This window comes from Lissotriton helveticus, chromosome 11 (assembly GCF_964261635.1).
Source record: "Lissotriton helveticus chromosome 11, aLisHel1.1, whole genome shotgun sequence".
Classification (NCBI taxonomy): Eukaryota; Metazoa; Chordata; class Amphibia; order Caudata; family Salamandridae; genus Lissotriton; species Lissotriton helveticus.
The window spans coordinates 916,463,416-916,489,671 of NC_136072.1; the positions used below are offsets into that span (position 1 = coordinate 916,463,416).

Below are 26,256 nucleotides of genomic sequence, written 5' to 3' on the forward strand. Positions count from 1 at the left end.
ACTGATACAATTTAAATACCCGCACCGCACCTATTTCACCAGGGAGCGTTTATGGAGGGCGGGCTTGATAGGCTCTCCCGACTGTCTTCGGTGCAGGTCAGAGGTGGGCACACTTTTCCACACTACATGGGGGTGTTCAGCGCTAAACAGATTCTGGACGGGGGTTTTTAGATGTTTATCCGAGGTGTTGGCTTGGGAGCTTCCCCGGGACCCAAAACTGGCCTTGCTGCATGTTATGGAGGGAGTAGGGGGAAATCGATATAAACTTCATCTGTTGTTAGTTGGCCTGACATTGGCGAAACAAGACATTGCTAAAGCTTGGAAGGCACCCCTGGCCCCGCCTTTGGCCGCCTGGAAGAACGGCATGGATTAGAGCAACCCATCTTCCTGGCCAGGGGGTGCCCCCGCAAGCACTTTAAGATATGGAAGAGGTGGGCCGACTACCGGGGGCTGGACTTGGTCCCCCCACCTGAGAGGGCTGCCCTCCCGACAATCTGACCGATGGGCCCTTGGTTATGCTCGGGGTGCCGCCCGCAGGCGTGGACATTGGTTAATTGTTCCTTTTGCTCCTTTTGCCACTCACACGGACCGACTGAGGCTGAATTGGAACTCCGGGTGATTGCGCACCATCATCGGCCGCAGCTGGGGCCTCTTCCCGCAACCTCCCCCTTTCAATTTAGCTACGCCCGCGTACGCGGGATGTGCGCGAGACCAGCAGGGGTTAAGCCCGGGCAAAGTGCGGGCCGTCTGAGGCCGTCCGAGGACGTTTGAGGCCGGGCCGGGCCCTTCCTCCTTAATTTAACCTTCGGGTATGTTCTGCGGCTTTTACATATTAGTTTAATCCATCTATACACTGTGTAAAATGTCTCCACTTCCGGGAAGGGGAGAAATGTAACTCTCTCCACTGCAGGTGGAGTACTAACTGGTACTATGGATCAATTTCTCAAACGGGCCACGATAATCCTAGAGAAAGAAATGGCCCTGACCGAGAAACGCTTGTCCTTAGATCTACTGACAGGAAAACGTTCATCTTTGGGCCCTATTGGGGCTATCTTTTCCCCCACAGCTGTACAGAGCTCTATACTGTGTCCTATGTTGGTTGAGCCGAACATAGTAGAGGCTCGTGCTATCTTAAATTCCACTATCATTAGCACGGCTTCTAGCGAAATTTCCAATTTCCCTTCACCACATAGACCTTCTACAAAAACCCCAAGTCAGGGACCATCTAAAAGTAATAAAACCACTGTAATGCAAAAAAATAGTAAAAGGAAAAGAGGGGGAGGTACTCAGAAAGGGAGCTCAGCCAAAATACCAAAGATAAACTGCCAAATACCAAGTCCCCTGCCTCTCAGCCCACCCACGGGATTTTCGGCCCCAACTAACCCTGTGCCTGATTGTAGTGTAAATGAGGGGTTTTTGGGGAAAATGGAAACACTTGTAAAATCCTTGATGCCGCCTCTACTGGAGCGAACTCGAATGATTAATGCCAAACTAGACCAGTTAGAAAAGTTAGTGGTAGCCAATACCAGTATACTTGATACGTTATTTATTGCAAGGGAGAATGCCATGGCCTCAGTGACCGCTACTCAGATTCAAGGGCCTGGTAACGTGCCGGGGGCTGCCCAACCTATCACCGCCAATAAGCCATTATGCAAAATTCCAGCCGCCACCAATGTTGTCTCCCAGCATGGCCCTAGCATATCTGTTCGTTCCCCAGTGAGACCAGGTTTTATCATATAAGCCGGATTCATCACCCAAACATATGGCACCTGCAGCCAGTAGTATGGAGAAAAAATCGTTACAACCGGATCTGCCCCCCGAAGCTAACCCTCTAGTGGTTGTTTTAGCCGGTGTCCCAGTTTTAGAGGAGCAGGTCAAAGAACCTTTCGCATCACTCAAAAATAAGGTAGTTAATTGGCTTAACTTACACAGACTGTTACCCCCCCAAATCTCGAGCGAGATTATTATGGTAAGAAGGACTCCATGGCTAGGTAGAACGGCTAAAACGATAAAAGGCGACTGTGTGGTGGTAACCTTTAGAGACCCTAGATCTGTCTCATATATGCGCATGGATTAATCAAGCACCGGACGCCACTATCCAGTCTCTTCCGTTATCCTACTTTTACCCACCGTATTGTATGGGGGAATCCAAGGGGAGATCTGATGAATGGACAAGAATAGAAAGGAAGGGAGGGAACAGGGGGAATTGGGGCAGACCAGGTCCTATGTACCCCCCAGACACTTTTTATAGCTATAATCGCTACAGATGCCTAGAGGCAGTTGACTGACTGCACCATCCAATTCAGGATTCAGGAAATTGTCTCGATCAGGAGGAGGGCCCAGGAGTGCTTTTAGAACCCCGAGAGATGTCAATTCAAGATCAACTTACTACCCTGGAGGACTGCTGCCCTATGGAGAACGAAGCAACGGGGCCTCAAGATAATGAGGACTATGTTGGGATAAATCACCAGTGTAATCCTATTACACCGGGAAATGGTAAATTAATTTTTAACACAGCGTCAACAAGGCCAGCAGATGTTATATCCCGGATAACCAATGTAGCCCCTGACCCTGGAATAGAAACCTGCTGTAGATGTTATAATTTAGTCAGTTGGAACATCGCTGGCTGGAATAGTAAAGTTGACTCTCTTGGGTGGGAAGACTTTGTTAATAATTAGGACGTATTATGTCTACAGGAGACATGGAGTGAGGAAGTTATTAACTATGAGGGATTTGTCTCCTTTAACCTACCAGCACAGAGATCGACCATGGGTAGAGCAAAAGGTGGACTTCTTATTTTACTTTCTGTCAATCTCCCAGTACAAGTCATAAAACATGAAACGGTTGGATGTCACTCACAATTGATATGGATACGACACAAAAATGGCCGCAATGTTTTGCTAATTAACCACTACAATAACTTGTTTGATTCCTCTCGTTCATCTGCAGCAGTTAATGAACTAGAGAAGGCCCTTGATAAGATCTGTCTTGAAGTTGGTGTTAACTTTGTACTCATCTGGGGGGGGGGGGGGCTTCAATATTCCAACGTGCCCTCTATCACTAACCAAGGCATGTGGGGTCAATGATGTTAGAGGTGATGGCTGCATCCATTTTATGCATAGTATTTATGGAGAATCACTGAACTATGTTGTGGCCAAATATGATCTTGTTGTATTGCAACCCGCTAAAGACAGGGAGGGAAATCCTGTCCCAACTTTTACTGGTAGAAACGCCTCAACTGTTATTGACCATTTGTTGATCTCAGAGGAAATTAGTTTACACTGTGACACTCCGGTCGTATTGGACCTTGCGGTCAGCGACCATAATTGTATCACGTTGGCATTATCTATTTGGGGCAACAAGGTACCGACAGCCAAAACTACTGTTAAAGATATTGTTCCCTGTAGACCTAATGGCCATAGAATAAAATGGAGAGTAGTCAATTCTGAAAAATTTCTTGTTAAAATCGTGGTGGCTTGTTTGCCCGAGCTGTCTGTTTGGATGGTAATACAGACTCTGTGGGCATCTTAACGAGCTTTAATAAGATTAGCACCCTAATCGATAAAATCCTGACCACTTCTAAGCGCAGTAACAAGAAAGTAAGGACAGGATGGTTTGACTCCGCATGTACGGAGTCATTGGGGAAGCTAAAGAAGGCCCTATCTAGCAGACCAAGGGATAAGATGGCTATTATTAATCTCAGGGTCATATACAGAGAGCAGCTGAAGCGAAGGAAGCGCGAACTACAGGAAGAAGCCTGGAATAATCTGACTCGGGCTGTAGAATTATCAAATAGTAAACTCTTTTGGGACACGGTTAACTGTCCCTTTCTTAAGAATGATGACACCCCAGTCCTAACTGCCCAAGTTAGCGAGGAATGTTGGGTCTCCCACTTCACTAGCATTTTTTAATCGGAGGGAGTAGTTAATTCATCCATCACGGAGGACGACTTATGGCCAATTGTACCTCTAAACATCACAGTACTAGAAGTAGAGAATGCTATCAGGAACAGCAAGGGAGGGAAAGCCCCCAGTCCAGACGGGGTACCAATCGACTTGTTTAAGGCCGATATGGTGCTGTGGGGCCCTGTCCTGACCAAAGTTTTTAATGCGGCAGTGATGGAAAGTAGTCCGCGCTCTTGGGGGGAATCCATAATTATTCCCATATAAAAAAAGGGAGACAGGTCCGATGCAAAAAACTATCGACCTATTTCCCTTTTAGATTCATCCCTTAAGACTATGAGCAGGGTGCTGCTGTCCAGGCTAGAGGAGTGGGTAGAAGATAGTGGAATCCTTGCGCGTTCTCAATATGGGTTCCGAAAGAGTCTTGGGACCATCAAACAGTGCATAAATTTAGATCTCATAATAGGGAAGTATACACGCGCTAAGCAGGGTTCACTTTTTCTCTGCTTTGCGGACCTAAGTAGCGCGTTCGATTTGGTCGACCATGCCCTATTATGGTCAATGCTTTTAGAACTAGGTGCCCCTCCCAGGATTATTCACTTCCTGGCCAGACTATATTCTAAACTATCTGCCTGTATAAGGTATGGTCAAGCGGGAGAATGCACCGATAGTATCAGGATTAAACTAGGCATAAGACAGGGCTGCGTTCTCGTGCCCCTTCTTTTTTCCCTTTTTATTAATGCTATTGACGCAGAGCTCAAGCAGGTCAACTCTGATGCTCCTCAAGAAGATGGCCTGGCTATTCCGATCCTGCTTTATGCAGATGATTCAGTGCTTCTTTCGAGAACTCCCTGTGGTTTGCAAAGGTTAATGGACAAATTTGCAGGTTTTATCAAGGGAAGGAAATTAAAGATTAATAACACTAAAACATTCATTATGACATGCGGCAAAAATATTAGGAAGTTGAGAGCTTTTTACATTGAGGGCCCAAAAATACAAATTGTAAAAAAATCCTGTTATTTAGGTATAACTTTTAGTAGCAATGGTATGTGGTCCCAGGAGATAACCAATGTAAAAGCTAAGATGACTAAGCGTGCCTTTGGAGTTTTTAAATTTGCAAATAAACTGGGGGATCGTCTCATATACGACATTTTGCATATATATCGTCACAGATGTGTCTCAATTGCACTTTATGGATCTGGCGTTGGGGGGCATTGTCGTCACGGGGATGTGCAAGCTGAAGAAAACTGCTTTTTTTAAAAACTGCTTTGCTTACCCATGTCAGCCTCCAATGAGATAACACACCAGGAAGTAGGGCTGGAATTTTTATCAGATCTAATTAGCTTAAGACCTTTAATGGCATGGAGGGCAATCTGGCAGAAGGAAGAAACTAGTTTTACTAGAAGTATTATTAGTGACTGCCTTCGCCTAGATAAAAGCCAACTGATTCCTTGGATTAATTATGTTGTAACAACTGTTAGGGATCTACTTAATGTGAACATCACGGTTAATCCAGACAGCCTAACTGTAATCCCTAAGAAAGAGCTTAAGTGTATTTATATGAGAAAGAAAGTCCAAGCACGTAGAAATGCCAACATGCTGTTAACAATCCCTCAGTATTATTACTCCAACATGGTTACTACTGGTTTTCAAAACTACCTAACGGTAGTCACTAGGCCATCCCATTGGTTTGTCCTCATTAGATTAAGACTTGGAATCGCACACCACTTGGTGGCGTTCCCCTATATAAAAAACCATCCTTCTATACCATGCCCCTGTGATGGGGTTACGAAACAGAGTACTGTGCACTTTTTATTTGTATGTGATTTATATTTACATCTCCGCATTTTTTATCTTAAACCCTTGTTTAAAAAACACGCAGTAACTACTATTAAATCGGCCATGAGGCTGCTTTTCTCTTTAAACGAACCAGATATATGTTATTTCACAGCTATGTATATTCTGAAATCAATGGCTGTTAGGAAAAGCATGGTCTTCTAAAATATCGTGTTTACTTGCTACTATAGGGATTTGCCCTGCGTCTGCATTCTTATCAGTGTCTCTTTTTAAAACTTTTTAGCAATAATTGTATTAGAGCTGAATTCAAATGGATTGTATTTTGTAATATTATATGTGCTTTTATGATTATTTTTTTTTAATGATCGAATAAAGCTTTTAAAAAAAAAAGAAAAAAAATGGTTATGCTCGGGTGGCGATTTGATGGACTTAGCATGTATTTACTTTAGATATTGTTTTTTGCTATTCTGTAATGGCAGCAGCGCAACCGGGAGGGGGGGTGTTTGTATTTTATGTAAACGTCTGACGATGCCATTATTGCTCAAATACTGTGTGCAGCAGACTCCGGGGTTCGAAGCTATGCATTCTTTGTATGTGCAGACGAATAAAATTTGTTTTAAAAAAAAAGTCCGAATTACCCTTAGGCAAGTGGCCCCATTCATTTGGATTAGAGACTGTTGAACTCTCCTGGAGGAGCTGGATTTTGGGAAAGGGGGGAACACTTTCCAACGGCCCTTCAGGAGTTCATTGACCACAGGGAAAGGGAATAAAGATATCTGAGACGCACACTTTCCATATGCCGTGATATCAGCCAAATACACTTTAATAGAAGTAAATTAAGATAAATTTGGCTAATAAGATGAGGCATGATGGTGTCTTTTTGGAAATGTCTCTGTTCCCCTTCTCTCGGATGGCATCAGATGCAGAATCTCTCCCACTTGATGAAATATGAAGACCCTGGTAAAGGAGGTTTGGACCCTTAAAATGTTAATGCAGCCATTGAGCAGAATCATGCGGCGTATTGCAGATACTCAGAATACCGGCGGTTAAGCTTGGCGATGGCAGGCTTGGATGGGGGACTTGCAAGACATCCAGGAGTGAAGGGTTGTCCTGCACTAAAGTCTTTCTTTCTTATTTATTATTTGTGTCCTATTCCACAGCACCAGCCTCCAACTTGCGGACCGTAAACAAGCATTACCTTTATAAAGAAAGCGACCCAGCGAAAGGCCCAATCAGACCCACTAGTCGCACATACTCCTAGAACTACAGACATGACCACATGTGCAAATCCAAGAATTGGTCCCATATGGATGTGACTGTCCCACAGTATTGTCTAATGTCAAGAAGAGCCACCTACAAAAGGAAATAACCCACTCTTGAGTTCACCTTATCCTTCCAGTACTTACAAATACTGGTCTTTGCTAACAGCATTAAGTAAAAAATCCGAGAGCTTTTGTCTTTTATTTACCGTCTCCTCCTAGCCCACAACTACAAGAATATCATAAGAGTCACTGACCTTTATTTTGATTGTCTGACCAATTATCGATCTCAAAGGGCAGTATGTCGACAAAAAGTATGAGGGGTAATCAGCTGAGGTCTGTTTGCACTTTGTGGACTTGACTTGAGCCGAGGAATTGATCTTTATAGTGATAGTGAGTACTCTTACCTTGTGCCTCACTATATATATTAATGAGGAAGGGTACATTTTTATGATTCTTGAGGAACTCCAATTGTGACTGATGTGGTGTCAGATAGGGTTTTATTGGCTTTGATTCTTTGTGCTCTATCATGAAGGAACGAGGCAAACCCGTTTAAGATGGGACAAGATAACCCCATTCTCTTCTCGGGAAAGGTAATCATATTATCATGTTTGACAGAATCGAAAGCAGAGGAGAGATCCAGTAATAAAAGTAGGCAGGGTTCTCAGGGTGTCATCAAAACTGTGCGTTAGAGCCGTTTTAGTGCTATGACTGGTTCTAAATCCAGATTGATGATGATCTAGTAGTTGAAATTGCTCAAGGTGGTTGCAGAGTTGTAGGTGCATGCATTTCTCCAATAGCTTTGCTCATGTCAGGAGGTTGGTGATTGGGCTGTTATTACCGAGGTCAAACCGGTCGGCATTCGGGTCTTTCGTTGGAATAGGGGTGACCTGTCCTTTCTTTAAGAAACCAGGAAACAATCCCTGAGAGAACGATGCATTGACAGTCTTCGTCCAGAGAGGGAGTAAGGCAGGGCTCAGCTGTTTGATGAACTTGATGAGTAGAGAATTAATGACATCTATTCTTTTGAGCTGAATCGATTAAAAATAAATTGCAGCAAATCTGAGTCGATGCTCTTTGCTTCCTCCACCATGCTGAATACTGATGAGGTGGAATTTAGATTTTTCTCAGACTATTAGATACTGATTTTAAATGACTTCACATCCTTGTTTAATGACAAATATGTGACTGCACTGGCAAAAGGCATATGTGTTCCACTAACCAAATGCTCCCTTTGTCAATGGTAAGCATGTTGTCCCTCATTAAAATGGTTAGACTAACCAAATTACTGCATACATGTAGCAAAATGCTCCCATTGCCATTCCTCAAAGGACCTATGCAAAGCTATGCTCATTAATAATTAGGATACCATGGACTGGGGTATCCCTGGAGTAACTTACCAAACTATAACAGTCCTTCATCATTTGAGAGAGGAGGAGGCTTTGGTAGTGGCCTTCCCATTAAAGAGTATTGCACAAGCCAAATAGTCTAACAAATGGCATCAGAAGTACAACATATTGCCTTTCTAAGAGCCCCTGCCAATTCTGCGCCACAAGACACACTGTTACTTAGTGGCCATAAAGCTTTGAGAGGTAAGATCAAACCAATACAAACTGCAGTGTCAGTCGGGCACGGTCGGCTTAAGCATATGGGGCGGGCAGCCACTCTACTCTCAAAGTCCTTTCCAATGGCCATAACTGAAACTTTACAAGTGTACTCCCTAGGATATATTTTCATAGATGGAGTCTTTCTCACTGTAGACTAACTATATCAACAAGGTCCTGCCTTCTGCTTCCATTATTCTTCATTTTCAATGACTTAAGTCAGTCAGTCAGTAGTAACTTTATTCGATTAAAAAAAAAGAATCATAAAAGTGTACAGTTTTAAACTTACAAAATCACAAATGGTATTTCATTTCCCAGATATCAGACACAAGACACCAGCAAAATATATCAAGAACAGAATACATAAAAACAATCATATATTTGTCCATAAAATTTACATTAAAAACAATATATAAAATCAATATATAAAATCAGGATTTTGCCAGATTTCATTCTATAATCTCAATGACATCCCTCACAAGCTAATATGCAAATATAAAGTACCCTGTGCATTATCAAAAAACATCATTCTCACAAGCTAATAAGCAAATATAAAGTGCACTGTGCATTATCAGAAAACGGCATCCATACATTGTATAAAAGCTGATTAGCCTCTCATGCCAACCAACTTAAATTTAATACATTATAGCTAAAAGCATTAGTCAAGATCATCATTTCTATTAGTTTCAATAATAAGATCGAAAACAAAGATAGCAGAAAACACAATATCAGTAACGATTCCTAATTAAAATTGGTGATCTAATGAAGCCGAGCATAGAGCTACATATAACTGCAGTTGATAGTGATCTTAAATGCTCAAAGCCTTCCCTAAAATTACATGGTCTAATGTCCCTTAGAAGGGGTTTAATAAAGCGATCACGCGGAGCTTTATAGAGTGTACAAAAAAGCACAAAGTGCAATGTGCATTGTTGAGCTTCATTATCACATGGGCAAGGGGGTAGTCTCTCACACCAACCTCCTTGCTTTGGAAAAGCCACTAAAAAGTGCAGTGCATTCAACCAAAATCTGGTTAAGTAAAAACGCCATTTCATGCGTAGAGTAAAAGATAAATAAAATTGTTGCTGGGGAATAAATGTTTGGAAAGGAAACTGATTTTCATATTTAGATAAACCTAAGATAGTACGGTATGGGTTCTTAATCACCATCATTGTATCTGAATTAATCAGATATGGATTATTGTAAAAATCACCAAGACCAATTTTTTCAAAAGTTTCCTTTACATAACACAGCCAGGGGATTTTCAAGGCATTTTCCAAATTTATGCAATCTTTCAAAATTTCTTTTGAAAACAACAGATCTTCTGAGGACCATATTTTCCCCCATAAAAGAAATGGGGAAACGTTAATATTGTCACTCACGAAGTCTAGGCCTACCTCGGAATGACAAAATATATTTGGAGAACTAATTGGCACTGATAACAGGCGTTTTAAAAACGTATTCTCCATAATTTGTAACTGTGCACATTTATGGTATCCCCAAACCCCTGCGCCATAAATTGCCACAGGCAAACATTTTGATTTATACAGTGTCTTTAGCTCAGCAATTGGTTTTTGACCTAGTTTGCTAGCAAAACAAAAAAGAGCCTCTATCGCTCTGGTTGTTTTTTGTACCCGTGATATTATAAGAGGTTCCCAATTTAGAGATTGGTTAAAAACATTTCCCAAATAACTAAAATTTGGAACTTTTTCGATAACCATGTTTTCCACAACAAATTTGCGTGTTTTAGTCTTATTTGGGCCGCCACAGACCATTGTAGACGATTTTGAGAAGTTTACCTTTAGGTCTAAACCCAACATAAATTCATTAAAAGCATCCAAGCATATTTTCATACTATTTGCAGTCAAAGTCATTAACACAGTGTCATCTGCATAAGACCATAAGGGCAAGTATTTGCCATTAATTTTAGGAAAGTCCCAACCTTTTTTCAATCAAGAATTTTTCTAAACCATTTGTGTAAACTAAAAATAAAAAGAGGGCAAGAATACAGCCCTGGCGGATACCTTCCGTTGATGGGATGGGCACTGTCTTTTCACCTCCAGGCCCATATCAAATAGCCACGGATGTAGCGGCGTGTAATCTACGTAGCAAAGTAATCAACGGTTCCTCAAAACGCATAGTCTCCATCAGTAGCCATAATGTCTCCCTGCACTCAGTATCAAAGGCACTGGATAAGTCCATGAAGGTCAGGTCCATAGAAACACCCCTGGCCTTTATGTACTTACCCATAATCAGGGCTAAGTTGAGACACTGCTCCGTTGTACCTCTGCCATTTCTTAAGCCATACTGTGACTCCACAATGACGCCCGATGAATTTGCCCATGTCTCTAGGCGAGCCAATATTACTCTCCCCAATAGCTTACAAGATGAGTCTAATTAAGGAAATTGGCCGGTAGCAACAGGGGTCGCTTTTATTGCCCTTTTTAGGGCTCGGCCTCCGCCCACGAAGGGGGTGGAGCTTCGAGCTCCTAATGCTAAAGAAGAAAGAAAGGATCTCTAGGGGTCTGAACAGACACATTCCTTAGTGTATTTTGTCATCTGCCTAGTGATTCGTCTTCGCTGTGCTGTGTATGTATTAGCGTTGCCGTGATAGGATGTAAGTAATTTACGCGTGCCCGATGTGGCATATTGTGTGCGAGAACGAGCACGGCAGAGTGATTAATCTTAATTACGAGCTGTCAGAGTGCCCGTGTAATGCAATCCAGATGGTGCGAGCGCGTACACCATTGCATGCAACAGAACAGTGACACGGTAATCTTGCCCTTTATCTTTGCCCCCCCCCCCCACTTCCTCCTTTTCAAATTCCTTTCGAGCTGAGCGGAGCCTGCGACTACGGACTGCGAGCCTGAGCTGCTCCTCCCGGCCCCAGCCCCTCCTCTCCTGTGAACTCTGCAGTCTGCAGATTGCACCGGCGGCCGTCCCCAGCAACTTTAAAGGTGAGTGTTGTGTCCTCATGTAACGTAACTGGTGCTCTGTAAAGCGCTCTGATACCCGATTCGGGTCAAGTTTGCGCTATATAAAACTCGGCAAAAAAAAAAACGGACCTCAGTGATTTCTTGTTTATATTGAAATACACAGTGTTCAGCGCTGGGTTTTCTCAGATGCACTGGGATCCTTTCCAGCCGTTTGCTCTTTCATTTCTCGGGCCTCCTCCCGCCTCACACATCGGTCCTTTGTGACCTCTGACCTAAGAAGCCCACCAAAGATAGATGTGTGGAGATCGTCTCCTTCCAGAGCCTGGTTTACCTCTGCTGCTAATTAACTGTAGAGCAATGGCCCTCAGCCATCCATTGAGAGATAAGCTTTGGCCGGTGAAAGGGATAATCTTGCACGTCCTCTTATTAAAGACTGCCCAGCTTATGTCCAATTTATTACGCACAAAATACCTTCCAGCACCGGGAGGTAGGCACTGCGCAGGCCACCGAGGCCACGGTGAGAGGCATAACCCGTCCCCTATTTCGACTGACAGTTGTGATGGCAAGTTCAGGTCTCTCAATTGCACCCTGAAGAGTAGGCCCTCCAGCTGGACACCACGAGGACCAGGAGGCACCGATCCTGTAGGGCTGCCCTGCCTATCATTCGTCTAAGTCGATAACATGACGCTCGTTGAGATGGGTAACAAGAAACTCCATTGCACAGCGCCAAGATAAATAATGTAATACTTGGGGCAGCCTCCGACATGGCCGGAAGGCGGAAGGGTTGCTAGCGGTCTCCGTAGTAAAAAAGCACAAGACAAATTCAAGACTAGGCAGCCTTGGTGTTGGGCTTGCGGATATTTAAATGCAACAGCCCCTAGTTTCTCAGTAGCGCTTTGGGTACTCTCTTGCTAATGAAACTCTCGGTGGAGTTAAACAAGAGGGAGACATGCTACTGTTGAAAGAATAATAAGCTTTTCAGTTCAAGAACTTACATTAAAGGATACGAAGTTCCCTTTCTTTGAGAACGGGATAAAGCATAGGGCCCGCGATTGAATTTAGACCTAAAAAATGGAGGGCATTAAATTAACTGTGGCCTTGTTTATCTAAGTGGCGCTTTATACCGATAGCCGGGTTTCAAGCACTTTATAAGGGAGTAATCCTTTCTCTCGTTACTCAGCCCCGGTGCTAATTACGGAGAGGCTTGTGACGGTGCCACACATTTCCGATTACACGGGATACGGAGGCGGAGAGTAGGCCGCACAAATGGGTTTTGAAAACCACAAGATGCTCCCTGCATGCCGCTTTTATAGCGGAGAGGAGGTGGCCTAACGGCTAGGGCGCTCGACCTCGGACCGAGAGGACCCGGGTTCGAGTCTCGGTCACACGACCCTAAGCAGAAATTGAGGGAAACGACAGAAATCGGGGGAAACGATCCAATTTTGCGTTCTTTCGCGTTCCACTTTCTTCGTATTGCGCACATGCTTACTGTCTCACGGGCTGCCTGATAAGATAATTGTTTTGCACAGGGGAACGACTTTGCTTTTAGGAGGCCTCTGCGATTCTGTATCTCAGCAAAAGAGTAACCCTTACCTCACACCATGTACAAAAAGTGCCACTGGTGATTCTGAAGAGGCAGAAATACTTGGCTGGTACCTCAGAAGTGGCTTAAAACCCTTGTGGAATGTTCGACTTCTCATAGTATTCTATGCAAGTGTAGTGCTGGTTATCTATACCCGTGACCGTGTAAGTGGAGCATCATTTACACATATGCTGGACAGTACGAATGTCCATACATTAAGGCTGAATCTTCGCAATGGTGCAGAGTAGTGAGTGCAGAGTGCAGAGTAGTGAGTGCAGAGTAGTGAGTGCAGAGTAGTGAGTGCAGAGTAGTGAGTGCAGAGTGCAGAGTGCAGAGTAGTGAGTGCAGAGTGGTGAGTGCAGAGTGGTGAGTGCAGAGTGCAGAGTAGTGAGTGCAGAGTGCAGAGTAGTGAGTGCAGAGTGCAGAGTAGTGAGTGCAGAGTGCAGAGTAGTGAGTGCAGAGTGCAGAGTGCAGAGTGCAGAGTAGTGAGTGCAGAGTGCAGAGTAGTGAGTGCAGAGTGCAGAGTAGTGAGTGCAGAGTGCAGAGTAGTGAGTGCAGAGTGCAGAGTAGTGAGTGCAGAGAAGTGAGTGCAGAGTGCAGAGTAGTGAGTGCAGAGTGCAGAGTAGTGAGTGCAGAGTAGTGAGTGCAGAGTGCAGAGTAGTGAGTGCAGAGTGCAGAGTAGTGAGTGCAGAGTAGTGAGTGCAGAGTGCAGAGTGCAGAGTAGTGAGTGCAGAGTAGTGAGTGCAGAGTAGTGAGTGCAGAGTAGTGAGTGCAGAGTGCAGAGTAGTGAGTGCAGAGTGCAGAGTAGTGAGTGCAGAGTGCAGAGTAGTGAGTGCAGAGTAGTGAGTGCAGAGTGCAGAGTAGTGAGTGCGGAGTAGTGAATGCAGAGTGCAGAGTAGTGAGTGCAGAGTGCAGAGTAGTGAGTGCAGAGTAGTGAGTGCAGAGTAGTGAGTGCAGAGTGCAGAGTAGTGAGTGCAGAGTGCAGAGTAGTGAGTGCAGAGTAGTGAGTGCAGAGTAGTGAGTGCAGAGTAGTGAGTGCAGAATGCAGAGTAGTGAGTGCAGAGTGCAGAGTAGTGAGTGCAGAGTGCAGAGTAGTGAGTGCAGAGTAGTGAGTGCAGAGTAGTGAGTGCAGAGTAGTGAGTGCAGAGTAGTGAGTAGTGAGTGCAGAGTAGTGAGTGCAGAGTGCAGAGTGCAGAGTAGTGAGTGCAGAGTGCAGAGTGCAGAGTAGTGAGTGCAGAGTAGTGAGTGCAGAGTAGTGAGTGCAGAGTAGTGAGTGCAGAGTAGTGAGTGCAGAGTAGTGAGTGCAGAGTGCAGAGTGCAGAGTGCAGAGTAGTGAGTGCAGAGTGCAGAGTAGTGAGTGCAGAGTGCAGAGTAGTGAGTGCAGAGTAGTGAGTGCAGAGTGCAGAGTAGTGAGTGCAGAGTAGTGAGTGCAGAGTGCAGAGTGCAGAGTAGTGAGTGCAGAGTAGTGAGTGCAGAGTAGTGAGTGCAGAGTGCAGAGTGCAGAGTAGTGAGTGCAGAGTGCAGAGTAGTGAGTGCAGAGTGCAGAGTAGTGAGTGCAGAGTAGTGAGTGCAGAGTAGTGAGTGCAGAGTAGTGAGTGCAGAGTAGTGAGTGCAGAGTAGTGAGTGCAGAGTAGTGAGTGCAGAGTAGTGAGTGCGGAGTAGTGAGTGCAGAGTAGTGAGTGCAGAGTAGTGAGTGCAGAGTAGTGAGTGCAGAGTAGTGAGTGCAGAGTGCAGAGTAGTGAGTGCAGAGTGCAGAGTAGTGAGTGCAGAGTGCAGAGTAGTGAGTGCAGAGTGCAGAGTGCAGAGTAGTGAGTGCAGAGTAGTGAGTGCAGAGTGCAGAGTAGTGAGTGCAGAGTGCAGAGTAGTGAGTGCAGAGTAGTGAGTGCAGAGTAGTGAGTGCAGAGTAGTGAGTGCAGAGTAGTGAGTGCAGAGTAGTGAGTGCAGAGTAGTGAGTGCAGAGTGCAGAGTAGTGAGTGCAGAGTGCAGAGTAGTGAGTGCAGAGTGCAGAGTAGTGAGTGCAGAGTGCAGAGTGCAGAGTAGTGAGTGCAGAGTAGTGAGTGCAGAGTAGTGAGTGCAGAGTAGTGAGTGCAGAGTAGTGAGTGCAGAGTGCAGAGTAGTGAGTGCAGAGTGCAGAGTAGTGAGTGCAGAGTGCAGAGTAGTGAGTGCAGAGTGCAGAGTAGTGAGTGCAGAGTGCAGAGTAGTGAGTGCAGAGTAGTGAGTGCAGAGTGCAGAGTGCAGAGTAGTGAGTGCAGAGTAGTGAGTGCAGAGTAGTGAGTGCAGAGTAGTGAGTGCAGAGTAGTGAGTGCAGAGTAGTGAGTGCAGAGTAGTGAGTGCAGAGTAGTGAGTGCAGAGTAGTGAGTGCAGAGTAGTGAGTGCAGAGTAGTGAGTGCAGAGTAGTGAGTGCAGATTGCAGAGTAGTGAGTGCAGAGTAGTGAGTGCAGAGTGCAGAGTAGTGAGTGCAGAGTGCAGAGTAGTGAGTGCAGAGTGCAGAGTAGTGAGTGCAGAGTAGTGAGTGCAGAGTGCAGAGTAGTGAGTGCAGAGTAGTGAGTGCAGAGTGCAGAGTAGTGAGTGCAGAGTGCAGAGTGCAGAGTAGTGAGTGCAGAGTGCAGAGTGCAGAGTAGTGAGTGCAGAGTGCAGAGTGCAGAGTAGTGAGTGCAGAGTAGTGAGTGCAGAGTAGTGAGTGCAGAGTAGTGAGTGCAGAGTAGTGAGTGCAGAGTAGTGAGTGCAGAGTAGTGAGTGCAGAGTAGTGAGTGCAGAGTAGTGAGTGCAGAGTAGTGAGTGCAGAGTAGTGAGTGCAGAGTAGTGAGTGCAGAGTAGTGAGTGCAGAGTAGTGAGTGCAGAGTAGTGAGTGCAGAGTAGTGAGTGCAGAGTAGTGAGTGCAGAGTAGTGAGTACAGAGTGCAGAGTAGTGAGTGCAGAGTGCAGAGTGCAGAGTAGTGAGTGCAGAGTAGTGAGTGCAGAGTAGTGAGTGCAGAGTAGTGAGTGCAGAGTAGTGAGTGCAGAGTAGTGAGTACAGAGTGCAGAGTAGTGAGTGCAGAGTGCAGAGTGCAGAGTAGTGAGTGCAGAGTAGTGAGTGCAGAGTAGTGAGTGCAGAGTAGTGAGTGCAGAGTAGTGAGTGCAGAGTAGTGAGTGCAGAGTAGTGAGTGCAGAGTAGTGAGTGCAGAGTAGTGAGTGCAGAGTAGTGAGTGCAGAGTAGTGAGTGCAGAGTAGTGAGTGCAGAGTAGTGAGTGCAGAGTAGTGAGTGCAGAGTAGTGAGTGCAGAGTAGTGAGTGCAGAGTAGTGAGTGCAGAGTAGTGAGTGCAGAGTAGTGAGTGCAGAGTGCAGAGTGCAGAGTAGTGAGTGCAGAGTAGTGAGTGCAGAGTAGTGAGTGCAGAGTAGTGAGTGCAGAGTAGTGAGTGCAGAGTGCAGAGTAGTGAGTGCAGAGTAGTGAGTGCAGAGTGCAGAGTAGTGAGTGCAGAGTGCAGAGTAGTGAGTGCAGAGTGCAGAGTAGTGAGTGCAGAGTGCAGAGTAGTGAGTGCAGAGTAGTGAGTGCGCAGAGCAGTGAGTGCGCAGAGCAGTGAGTGCGCAGAGCAGTGAGTGCGCAGAGCAGTGAGTGCGCAGAGCAGTGAGTGCGCAGAGCAGTGAGTGCGCAGAGCAGTGAGTGCGCAGAGCAGTGAGTGCGCAGAGCAGTGAGTGCTGTTATTTATGATTAAAGGGAAAAAAAAGAAATGTCATGAGCAATGCCAATAGCTCTACTTTTAATGATGCCGAGACCATTGCATTGTAAATGCTTGTTAAAAATTGGCACCACTACTGCCTCTTTCCATGACGATGGAATACGCCCCACAATGATCGCCTTAAAAAAACCATTTAGCAACAGAGGTACCCACACTACGGGATTATGTTTAAACAAATCCAAGGGTACGGAGTCAAGACCTGGTGCCTTAAGTGACATGCCTCTTCTCAGGGCCTCCTTCACTTCCCCCAAACTAAGCGAGAGGCTAAGCTGTTGCGCAGTCTCATTATTTAAATAATTTTCATCCTCGCTTTCATTTTTCAAGGTAATATCCGTGGATTAAAGATCCTGGAATAATGGGACTCCCAATCCTCCCCAGTTATCTGTGTGATCAACGTCCTATTTTCAGTGCTAAGAAAGGGTCGATTTATCACCTCCCAAAATAGCCTACTGTCCCCAAGTTCAGAGGCTTTCTCTAGGTCATCCCAAGCTAGTTTTTTCAACTCTAATTTCCTTTTTTCAATGGTCTCTTTATAATTTATTCTTGCTCTCTTGACCATCTCCTTATCCCGCTCGATTCTATGTAAGGCCTTCTTCAGTAATGTTTGTGCTGCAGAGCATTCAGCATCAACCCATTTATTGTCTCTGGTACCACCCTTCCCTATGGGTTTAAGCAAAGTCCTAGCCACGTTCTCACATAGGGCTTCAAAATTCTGAACAATTAATTCCGGCTCACAAGTATTCGTTAGACAGGTGGCTACTTGTAGACGGTTGGCCTTAAAAATAGTTTCCTCCAATTTTTTGGGGATTAACCTTATTCCATTTTAGCCTAAGACCATGATTCTGGCTATATTTTATGGGTTGTTCGGATAATTGTTCCTTGCCAGCCACAGTGCTCAACAATAGGACAAGTGGATTATGATCACTAGCAGGGTTTGCTTCTACTTTAAAATCTTCAATAAGGTGGACATACCTACTAGAGACCAGAACAAAATCGATTGTACTCATTTGTCCCGCAGTCCCTTGAAACGTTGGGATTGGCGCCGATTCAGTACTGGTCGCCATATCTAGCATACACAGATCATTTATTACAATAATATTGTTCAAAGCGTCACCCTGTATAGTGTGCTTAAAATGTGCAATTGGTTGATCATTGGTATCAAGTAGGCCACAGGCCTTCGTCCCACTTTGATAGTATGTGGTACAATTAAAATCCCCCAACCACATAATGCACAGGGAGGAAGTTTTTTCAGTCACCTTTGCTACTTCAGCCTGTAAACCATCAATAATCAATGCAGTCTGTGTATCAAAAATATTATAGTACCAATTAATCAAAAGGAGAGGGGCGGTGAGTAAGTTAGTAATCAGGATTAGTTGATACCATGGGGAGACCATTAGTTTATCAATCTTCAAGGACGTATATTTAACCAAAATTGACTTATGTCTTTTAAAGATAAATTGGCTGGGATACCAAAAAGTCCTGCGAGAACTCAGGCTAGTTAAGTTAGTTCCAAATTGAGAGGGGATCTTGGGAAAGGTGAGGGGGTGGGTGAACTGGGTCATACATTACTGATGTTCAGTGGTTCACTGTGTGCATATACATCAAAAAAGTCTCCCTTTCTTATAAACCCTAACTATACAACTTTAAATTTCTACATGAAGTTTATATCACTCTCATGACATTAGTCGTGGTAGAATCTGCCCTTCCAGACACTTACACAAGATGCAGCTGAAATCTGGCTACTTGGTCTGTTCGTATAACAAACTTGCATGAAGGGATTTTTTATTTGCTATTCAGCCAATGTTGCTAAAAGGATAACTCAACACTGGCTATTTAGACTGGTTGAATGATGTGGTATATTTGAATGAATTAGAAGGTACCCATAGCTCCATGCTGATCCACACATTCAGTCCGAAAACTACATGCAAATGTACAACTTGCTTTCAGTTGTAATCTGATTACCAGTTTTAGATATACACTGCTTGCCCTGAATGCTCCTTGCTCTTGTTAATTTACATTATCAAGCTTCATGAAACCACATCTGGTACTCACTTAAATTCCAGGCATTTGGTTATCTCTTTTTGAAGGTGCATGACTTCGTATAGGAGGTTTTGCAGCTGCAGGTGATGAGCATCCACTTTCTGCTTTACCTTCAACAGGAAAGGGGTTTGATCAGATATGAGACAAAGAGAGATTACAAGATCAATTGCTCCCTTTCACTCCGATGACCACCACTTAGTGTTTAATCCTACCTCATGTGTCTGATCTCGTCCCTTCTTCAGCCGGATATGAGCCAACCGGTTCAACTTTTTCAGGGTCATGAAGTGGACACAGCTCTGGATACGGCGCTCTTCGATCTCTGCTGCCTGAAGAAACAGGACCATTACAGAATAATGGGGTAACCCACGGTAAACCAAAGGATCTGGGTACAATGTGATACAAAAAACAAGGTGTTCCTAATGATCATATTTTTTCTTAAGAAAGGAAAAAGACCCAACAATATATTAGGCCTACTACCAAATAAATTGGTCACAATGTGAGAAGAACACCAGTATGTATACCAGAGAACAAAGTCACTCTGATCTGAAAAAGAGAGAATTGGTTTTCCTTCACACTTTACTTCTACTCCACTTTTTGCACATGAGCACTTTCAAAAACACTTTTCTATCACACCTCTTTTGAGCAACCTTTTAAAACACATGTTCCGAAGTATGTATACATTGATTTATATCAAAATATAAAAATGAATCTGTTTCTTTAATGAAGTATTGCCCTTTGGTCTCTGGTATACATACTGGTGTTCTCGCATTTTTACCAATTTATTTTTGTAGTAGGCCTAATATATTGTTGGGTCTTTATTCCTTTTTGATGAAGGAACAGAACAGCAGAGACACAAGCGCCATTAAATAGAATTACAATTTACCACATCAGATAATACCTTTCCACATCCTCACCACATACTACCTTGCTCACTGAGTATATGCTCAGTCAGCACACCGGAAAATAGCTTTCAACCCACTCATCATATACTAGCTTGCTCAGTGAGCATGTGCCTTGTACAGTTTGTTATGCAACACCAAGTAGTCCCTACAAGCCACGGTAGCCCGAGTTTCTCTGCCACCATTTCAATCTGAGTAAAAGGACAGGCTGGCAGGGAATGCCTGATCCCGGCAACCTCCGACATGTGGGTATCTGCCTCTCCACAAGCTGTTCAAGAGGGTCGTCATCAAAAATGCCCCATGACATTTAAACTGTTATCACTTTTTGAAGGCTGCTTAATAAACTGAGCTCAATAGGCTCTTTCAATACTCAATCGGCTACTTCAACACACGCAAAGGCATTAATCCATAGCTTTATCACTAGGGTGTTTGTAATCACTTCATATCTCGCCTCTGTGCTTATTACACCCATTTTCAGGTTTGGAGGGCATAGAACTCTAATTCAATTTTGAAACATCTTAAGGGCTCTGTAAGAGCTAAGCAGCCTTTATGTCCATGAAAGGCTTTTGGGAGCATCCCAATGATCTTAGAACCATTATTATCACATCTTTCTTGCAATCTCTCATCGAAGAGACACACTTTGGTCTTACAGCATCCTCTAACAACATTGCCCCTTACACAAACATGCTTTGTGTCCCTGTAAGCACTCAACATCCTTCTTTGGCCCAATAAAAATACTGCAAGGTCTATTTTTGGAACTCCGAAAAGAACATGGAGTACCAACCTCTGGAGCAACATATTTTGCCACCACTATTAAGCTACACAATCCCTCCCAGAACATTTCAGTAGCAGCACCATCCTCTTTCCCCCATCTCCATCCTAGACAAAACTTCAATTTGCAAGAAACTTTCCTCGCAAACAGGCACATTATAAAGTACTCATTTCTTGAAGTACACACCCCACTTTCAGGCTTAAATTCTGCCAAACTATCTATTTCCTTTCTTGTTCTACAACCTCTCACAACACAAACAACTGTGGGCCCCACTGCTCTGGGATAATCTCTCTGACCTTGCAGCTAATCTCTCTGATGACTGAACCTACTGCTCCATTTCATTCTGCCCAATCACAAGTCTTGGCTTTGCCTTACAACATCTTTGCTGCCTTTGCTCTTCAAGTCTTGTATTTCAGCCATGAGACGCTGCAGGTCCTGGCATGTTTCCTTGTACAAACTGTAGTCTTTATTGGGGTCCCGGAGTTCTACCTCTGCTTCCTCACTGTAATACCGGCCTTCCTAGAAAGATAAAAAACAAGAGTTCAATATAGCTGGAAGGAAAGAGCATGCTGTGAAAAACTCCATGTCACTCAGGCAGGATTCTCTTGTCCGCAACTTCAGATGTACATCCTCCATTATCAACACACCAGATTCTCAACCTGTTCCAACTGAGAGTCCCCGCCAACTTGCTCACTGTTTTATATGTATAAGTATTTCTTTCCTAGGCCTCTCAAACTAAAATAATGTACAAAGGTGACAAAAATTAGCTATCTGGAGACAAGATAATGAGTAAGCAACCAATGCAAGACATCCTCAGCAGAGGCAAATATACATTAGATTAGAATCTGGTACTGCTCTTGAACTATAATGGGCAACGCACTTCAACTGTCAGGGCATTGGTAACAGAAGACTCAGTTTAAGGAGGAAGTGGCTTCCATCACCTAAGATTGCAGTAAGTTCAAATGAGGTGGCAGTATGCAAGAGGAAACACTTGAGGAAGGGAGAGTGCGGCAAAGGAAGTCTTGAGAGACTGCAGTAACCAATCACTGTCAGTCATAACAACCGTTTCTGATGATAATCTCCACTGCCAATAAGTGGCTGGCTGATACAGACCACCCTCCTCTCAGTGTCCTATCCTTACAAGAGAGGAAGACGGAACAAGTATTGACATTCCCCCCTGCAAATCTGATGAAAGCAGAGGTTTCTCACCAAGTAATTTTTAGTAGAACTGTCATTCACGGCTCACAAGCATGAAACTTAGAAACCCTTGGAAAAGGAAGGCGAGCACAACAAAAAACTCCTGTTCCAACTGCTCACATCACAGTGGTTTCGGCGACAGCTTTTCAATTTTGTGACTTGTGTTTCTCAGGATAGAAGTACACGTGCTTGCTGCTTTCTGCGTCCTTTCCCTGCATGGAGGGGAGAGTCATGTGGGTGTTGGGGGAAGTGCGAGAATTGGAATATGCGTTTCTAAAGAACTAAAACGGAATTTAAAATAATGAAGTCATCAGAGAATGGGTAGAGCTCGGAGCAGACACCTGTACTACAGCTCATTATCTCAGTGGTCAGTCAGCAAGACTTTTGTGAGGAGAAGGCGTGCAACACAAGGCAGTCATGAGACAGTTATGGACTGCCACCTGAACGTATCAAGACACAAAAGAATATGCTTGCTTGATTTCCACTACATGGGAAGTGATTGGGGTGCCTATTGAAAAGCTTGGATCCACAAAATCTTGAAGCATACCACCCTTTATCATTGCTGTACTGATTGTAAAATATGAGGAAAATATGTCAACTAGGAAATCTGGGGTGTTGTTATGTCTGGTGCTTCAATGTCAGCCTGTTTTTTTATTGATCAGCAGCATAATAGCCAATATTACAAGACTGTTTCATATACTAGTGAGTCCATTAATAGAGGCTCCTCTATGAATAGTAGCTTCCGTTAACACTGAAGAAGCCTATGACTTCTTAAGCTTCAACCACTTATTCAGTAGTTGGTCAAATGGGATTCAGGAATGAAATACTGGGCTGTATTAAACTCCTATATGTGAGTCCTAATTATGGGTAGGGTCTCATATGTGCTCGGTCAGTTCAGAGGGTGACAAGGCGGTGATGCCCCTACTCTTTTATGCATTAGCATGGAACCACTGGCAAAGCTGGTGTGGAGACATGGCCTTAATTGAGGTACAGATCTACACAGATACACACATCACATCTTTCCACACACAGATTATGCGCTACTTTATTTTCGGAGTATATCTCAGGTCTTGATTGCATTCTATCAAATCTGGAAACGTTTGGTAAATTGTCTGCCTTGAAAATAAACATGGACAGATCTTGCCTGTTTCCAATATGGCCAGCTACAGATCTGAGCACCCTACAATACTGCTTAAATAGGAAATGGCAACATTTAGGTATACACATAGATCACAACATGTCCAGATTATAGATGAAAATGACATTAAGACACTAACGAGATTGTGAACTATTGTGACAGTTTAGGAAAAGCTTCTGCTCTTAGTGAAGGGGATGGTGCCACGCTCTATAATGGTTCTAGCTGCTTGGTAGGCATAATTGTGATATTCCACAGAGACATATTTAACCTCTTGCATGCTCATGACAAGGTGAGCTCGTCATGAGGCACACTGGAGCTGTGCTCATGACAAGGTGAACTCGTCATGTATAATGGGATTCAATAAATGTCAGCACAGGAGTGGAAAAGCCTTAGCAGCCAAGTGGTTAAAGCTCTAGATTTATAGATGATCGACCTGACCTAGGGCTGGGTGGGCAGGTGGGGACTGGCTCTGCAGAAGCTCCAACTGCTGATCACAGATGTATGGCTGAGTTTGCAGGGTTACCTACACGATTATCAGGCAGCACAGCTGCAGCCAGTGACTGGATGGTTTGATGAGGAGGATACAAAGGGGACGCACTATTTGCGACCTGCACCTAAGGGAATGTCCATTCTCAAAACATCGTTTTGGCAAAGTGACACAAACCTTAAGATGATTAGGCTGATAGATACAAAAACGGACTACTGGCAGCACTGCTTTTCTCATACAAGGTTCAGAATGGCTTAGACACCATAAGTACCACTGCAGTACTATCACATGTTTGCAGTGACAGTGGTGAACATTGTATGGTGTCAAATGTAGGATTTCTAAAGATCGGTGATCTGTTTGAGATCTTCTCACCTTTGAAACTCTTATGCGGTTGTACCCTGTTCTCAAGGGTCATTTTCTGTCATGGGGGTGTGGGAGGGGGGTGGGGGGGAGTGAGAGCTTTAAAAAGTACCTGAAAGGTTGTGTTGGGAGAAAGCCCAGCTCATTTAATAATCCAGATACTACTTAATGTGTGGGACGAAAACAAGGTGTTATGATCTTGGACAGAGAATTTCTGGAAATGATGAAAATATCTTTGGATCCACTGGGAGTGTGTTGGAATGAAGATATTGATCAGGAACTAAAGAAAGCTGAACAGTTAAAAGCATTGTAACACTGTGCTGTAATCTCTAGGGACTGGAAGTTGAAATCAGTGCTACACAATCTACTGCACCACACACACTTAACACTGTGCAAACAGAATTTTTTTTTAAGGAACCGGAGCGAACCACAATCAAATATACATAAAAACAACGGAACCACCACATCCATGCTTTAGCAAAATGCAAAAGCTACCAAAGGTGAATTGTACGAAAAGTAAGAGATTTGAAGAACCTAGCTCAAGCTATGGCGATTTCAAGAATCGATAAAGTGAAGGTGTTAAGGCATCCCCAAAAGAAATATTTCCTTATCTTTCGGTGTTTTCTGCTTCAAGTTGAAATCACCAAGGAAGAGGTTTTCGTGAGAGGACAAGCTGGTTAGCCATGAATTCCAAGAGGTCATCCGTAAAGGAACTACTCTTTACTAGTAGGTGATACACAATGTTCAATCTTATATGATTGTCAGTGGGGATGGGAATGTAAATAATGAGACATTCATAGCAGGATAAATATTGGAATTTAAGGATGCTGCAGACATAAATGTTTTTGTAAATGAGTCGAACTTCCCCTCCTGACTTATTCAATATTTGCAAATAAGTGACATATGTGTTGCAATAAAGAGTCAACTGCAGGTTGAGATGCTGACTTAAACTATGTATTAGTAAAGGCACGATGGTGCCCTGGTTGGCATTGCCATTTCGATTGCTAAGAGGGGCATTGCATGGTACTGGAATTCTGCTGATCCTCCTCCTTTTGTAGTGGCACATTGCAAATAAAAAGTGCGAGACACAAGACGAGCTTATTTACATGGCAAAAGGTTGCTCTCAAAAACACCATAAGATCTGGGGGGAATTATGGAACTTTTATGGCCTATCAAAAAATGTAAGTAATGAACGTAAAGTAGGTTTCTCCTACAGTGACTGCAATATAGTTTCAGTTGTTATGACATGTATAACATTACAATTTGATTATAACACAGCTGTGTCTCAGTCAATGTAAAGTCGAGATCTCGTTTATGTGACCGAGCTGAGAGGGACGGCGGTGTGCACCACTGCTCATCTGCATGTATTAAGACACCATTTAGTTTTCTAACTGAGGAGGCATGACCAGTATTTGTCAATATTACAGCTGTTAGGTTCTTAATACCAAGATATTTTTACAATATTGGATCCGTATGGCTTACTTTTATGAGCCAAATCTACTGATGTAAGTCAAGGAGTTCTTGAATTTGTTGAAATGACGTATAGTGTTGATTCATCAAAAAGGACACAGAAAATGTAGAAAGATTTTTGATTGGGAGTAATTTAACAAGAGTCCTTTTGGCTGTTCCGGTGTGAAGCACTATGCTCGAGGTTTTTGGGAGTTTATTTTGTGGAGTCTCTTTCTTACTTTTTCATATATAATCCCGGGAAAGGATTCTTCATGAAATATCCATTCAGAAACTTTCACGACAGAGAAGAGCTGATTCTTTAAGTTCATAACAGCCTCTCTTTGGTGTCTTAAATGTATTTAGAAGGGGGTCTTTATCAGTGATAACCTTGGGATCATCTGAACGTTTGTGAAAAGTCTACGGTTGTGTGTGTTGTGTGTGGGGTGATAATATCAATGTGAGGTTGGCATTAAGGCATTTTGTATCACTGGCATAGATAGCTAAGGAGAATGGTGTTTCAGTTAAATAATGTTTATCTATAGGATTTCACAGTGTGCTAGATGGTGAGGGTGCAAAATCTGGCTCCTTAGACAAATGAATCATCTGCAGTAACTTCCTTGATGGGAGATGCTTCAGTATGAGAACACGGTTTCTATGATGTAGACGTGGAACGCGAGAAGCGGGTATAGGATCTGGTTCTGGAGCATGAGGTATCAAATTATCAGTGGCATCCAAGATGCTGATAGTTTGATTGTGAAGATTATTGGTACTTGGATGTAGTGGCAAGATGGCGAATGAGGGTGCAACATCAGAGCTCTGAAAATTGGCTCTTTCAGTATTATCTTGCACTGTGGGGTTCGATGAGGAAAGTGTGTTTTAGGAGTAGTAGAAGTGGGGGGGAAATGTTGGTGGGTGTCTTGGAGAGGTTGTCTGGTGTTTTAAACACTACGTTTCTCAGGTAGCTGAAGATATGAAGGCATATCTGTGTGGAGTGTAGCAGGATTTTACTATTGTCACAGATACGTATGTGCCATTTACAAAGGTGGACTGAGTAGTCAGTGGTTGAGAATCTTCGCCCACCAGGGACATTTGAGATGGTGGAGAAATGCAAAAATTGTGTAG

At 43.7% G+C, this 26,256-nt stretch overlaps 1 protein-coding gene across 3 annotated transcripts in view; it reads right to left on the reverse strand.

Moving 5' to 3' along the window:
* THOC5 (THO complex subunit 5) overlaps positions 1–26,256 on the reverse strand; it is a 242,432-nt gene that overhangs the window by 175,380 nt on the left and 40,796 nt on the right. For 2 of the 3 annotated variants that reach the window (XM_078667190.1, XM_078667189.1), the window contains exons 3-5: positions 20,879–21,022; positions 19,045–19,158; positions 18,845–18,942 (exon numbers count right to left, since the gene is read on the reverse strand). In XM_078667190.1, the coding sequence (XP_078523316.1) occupies positions 18,845–18,942; positions 19,045–19,158; positions 20,879–21,022 (356 nt within the window). Of the gene's footprint in view, positions 1–18,844; positions 18,943–19,044; positions 19,215–20,878; positions 21,023–26,256 lie in introns of those variants that run through there. The other variant, XM_078667191.1, reaches the window with a different exon arrangement.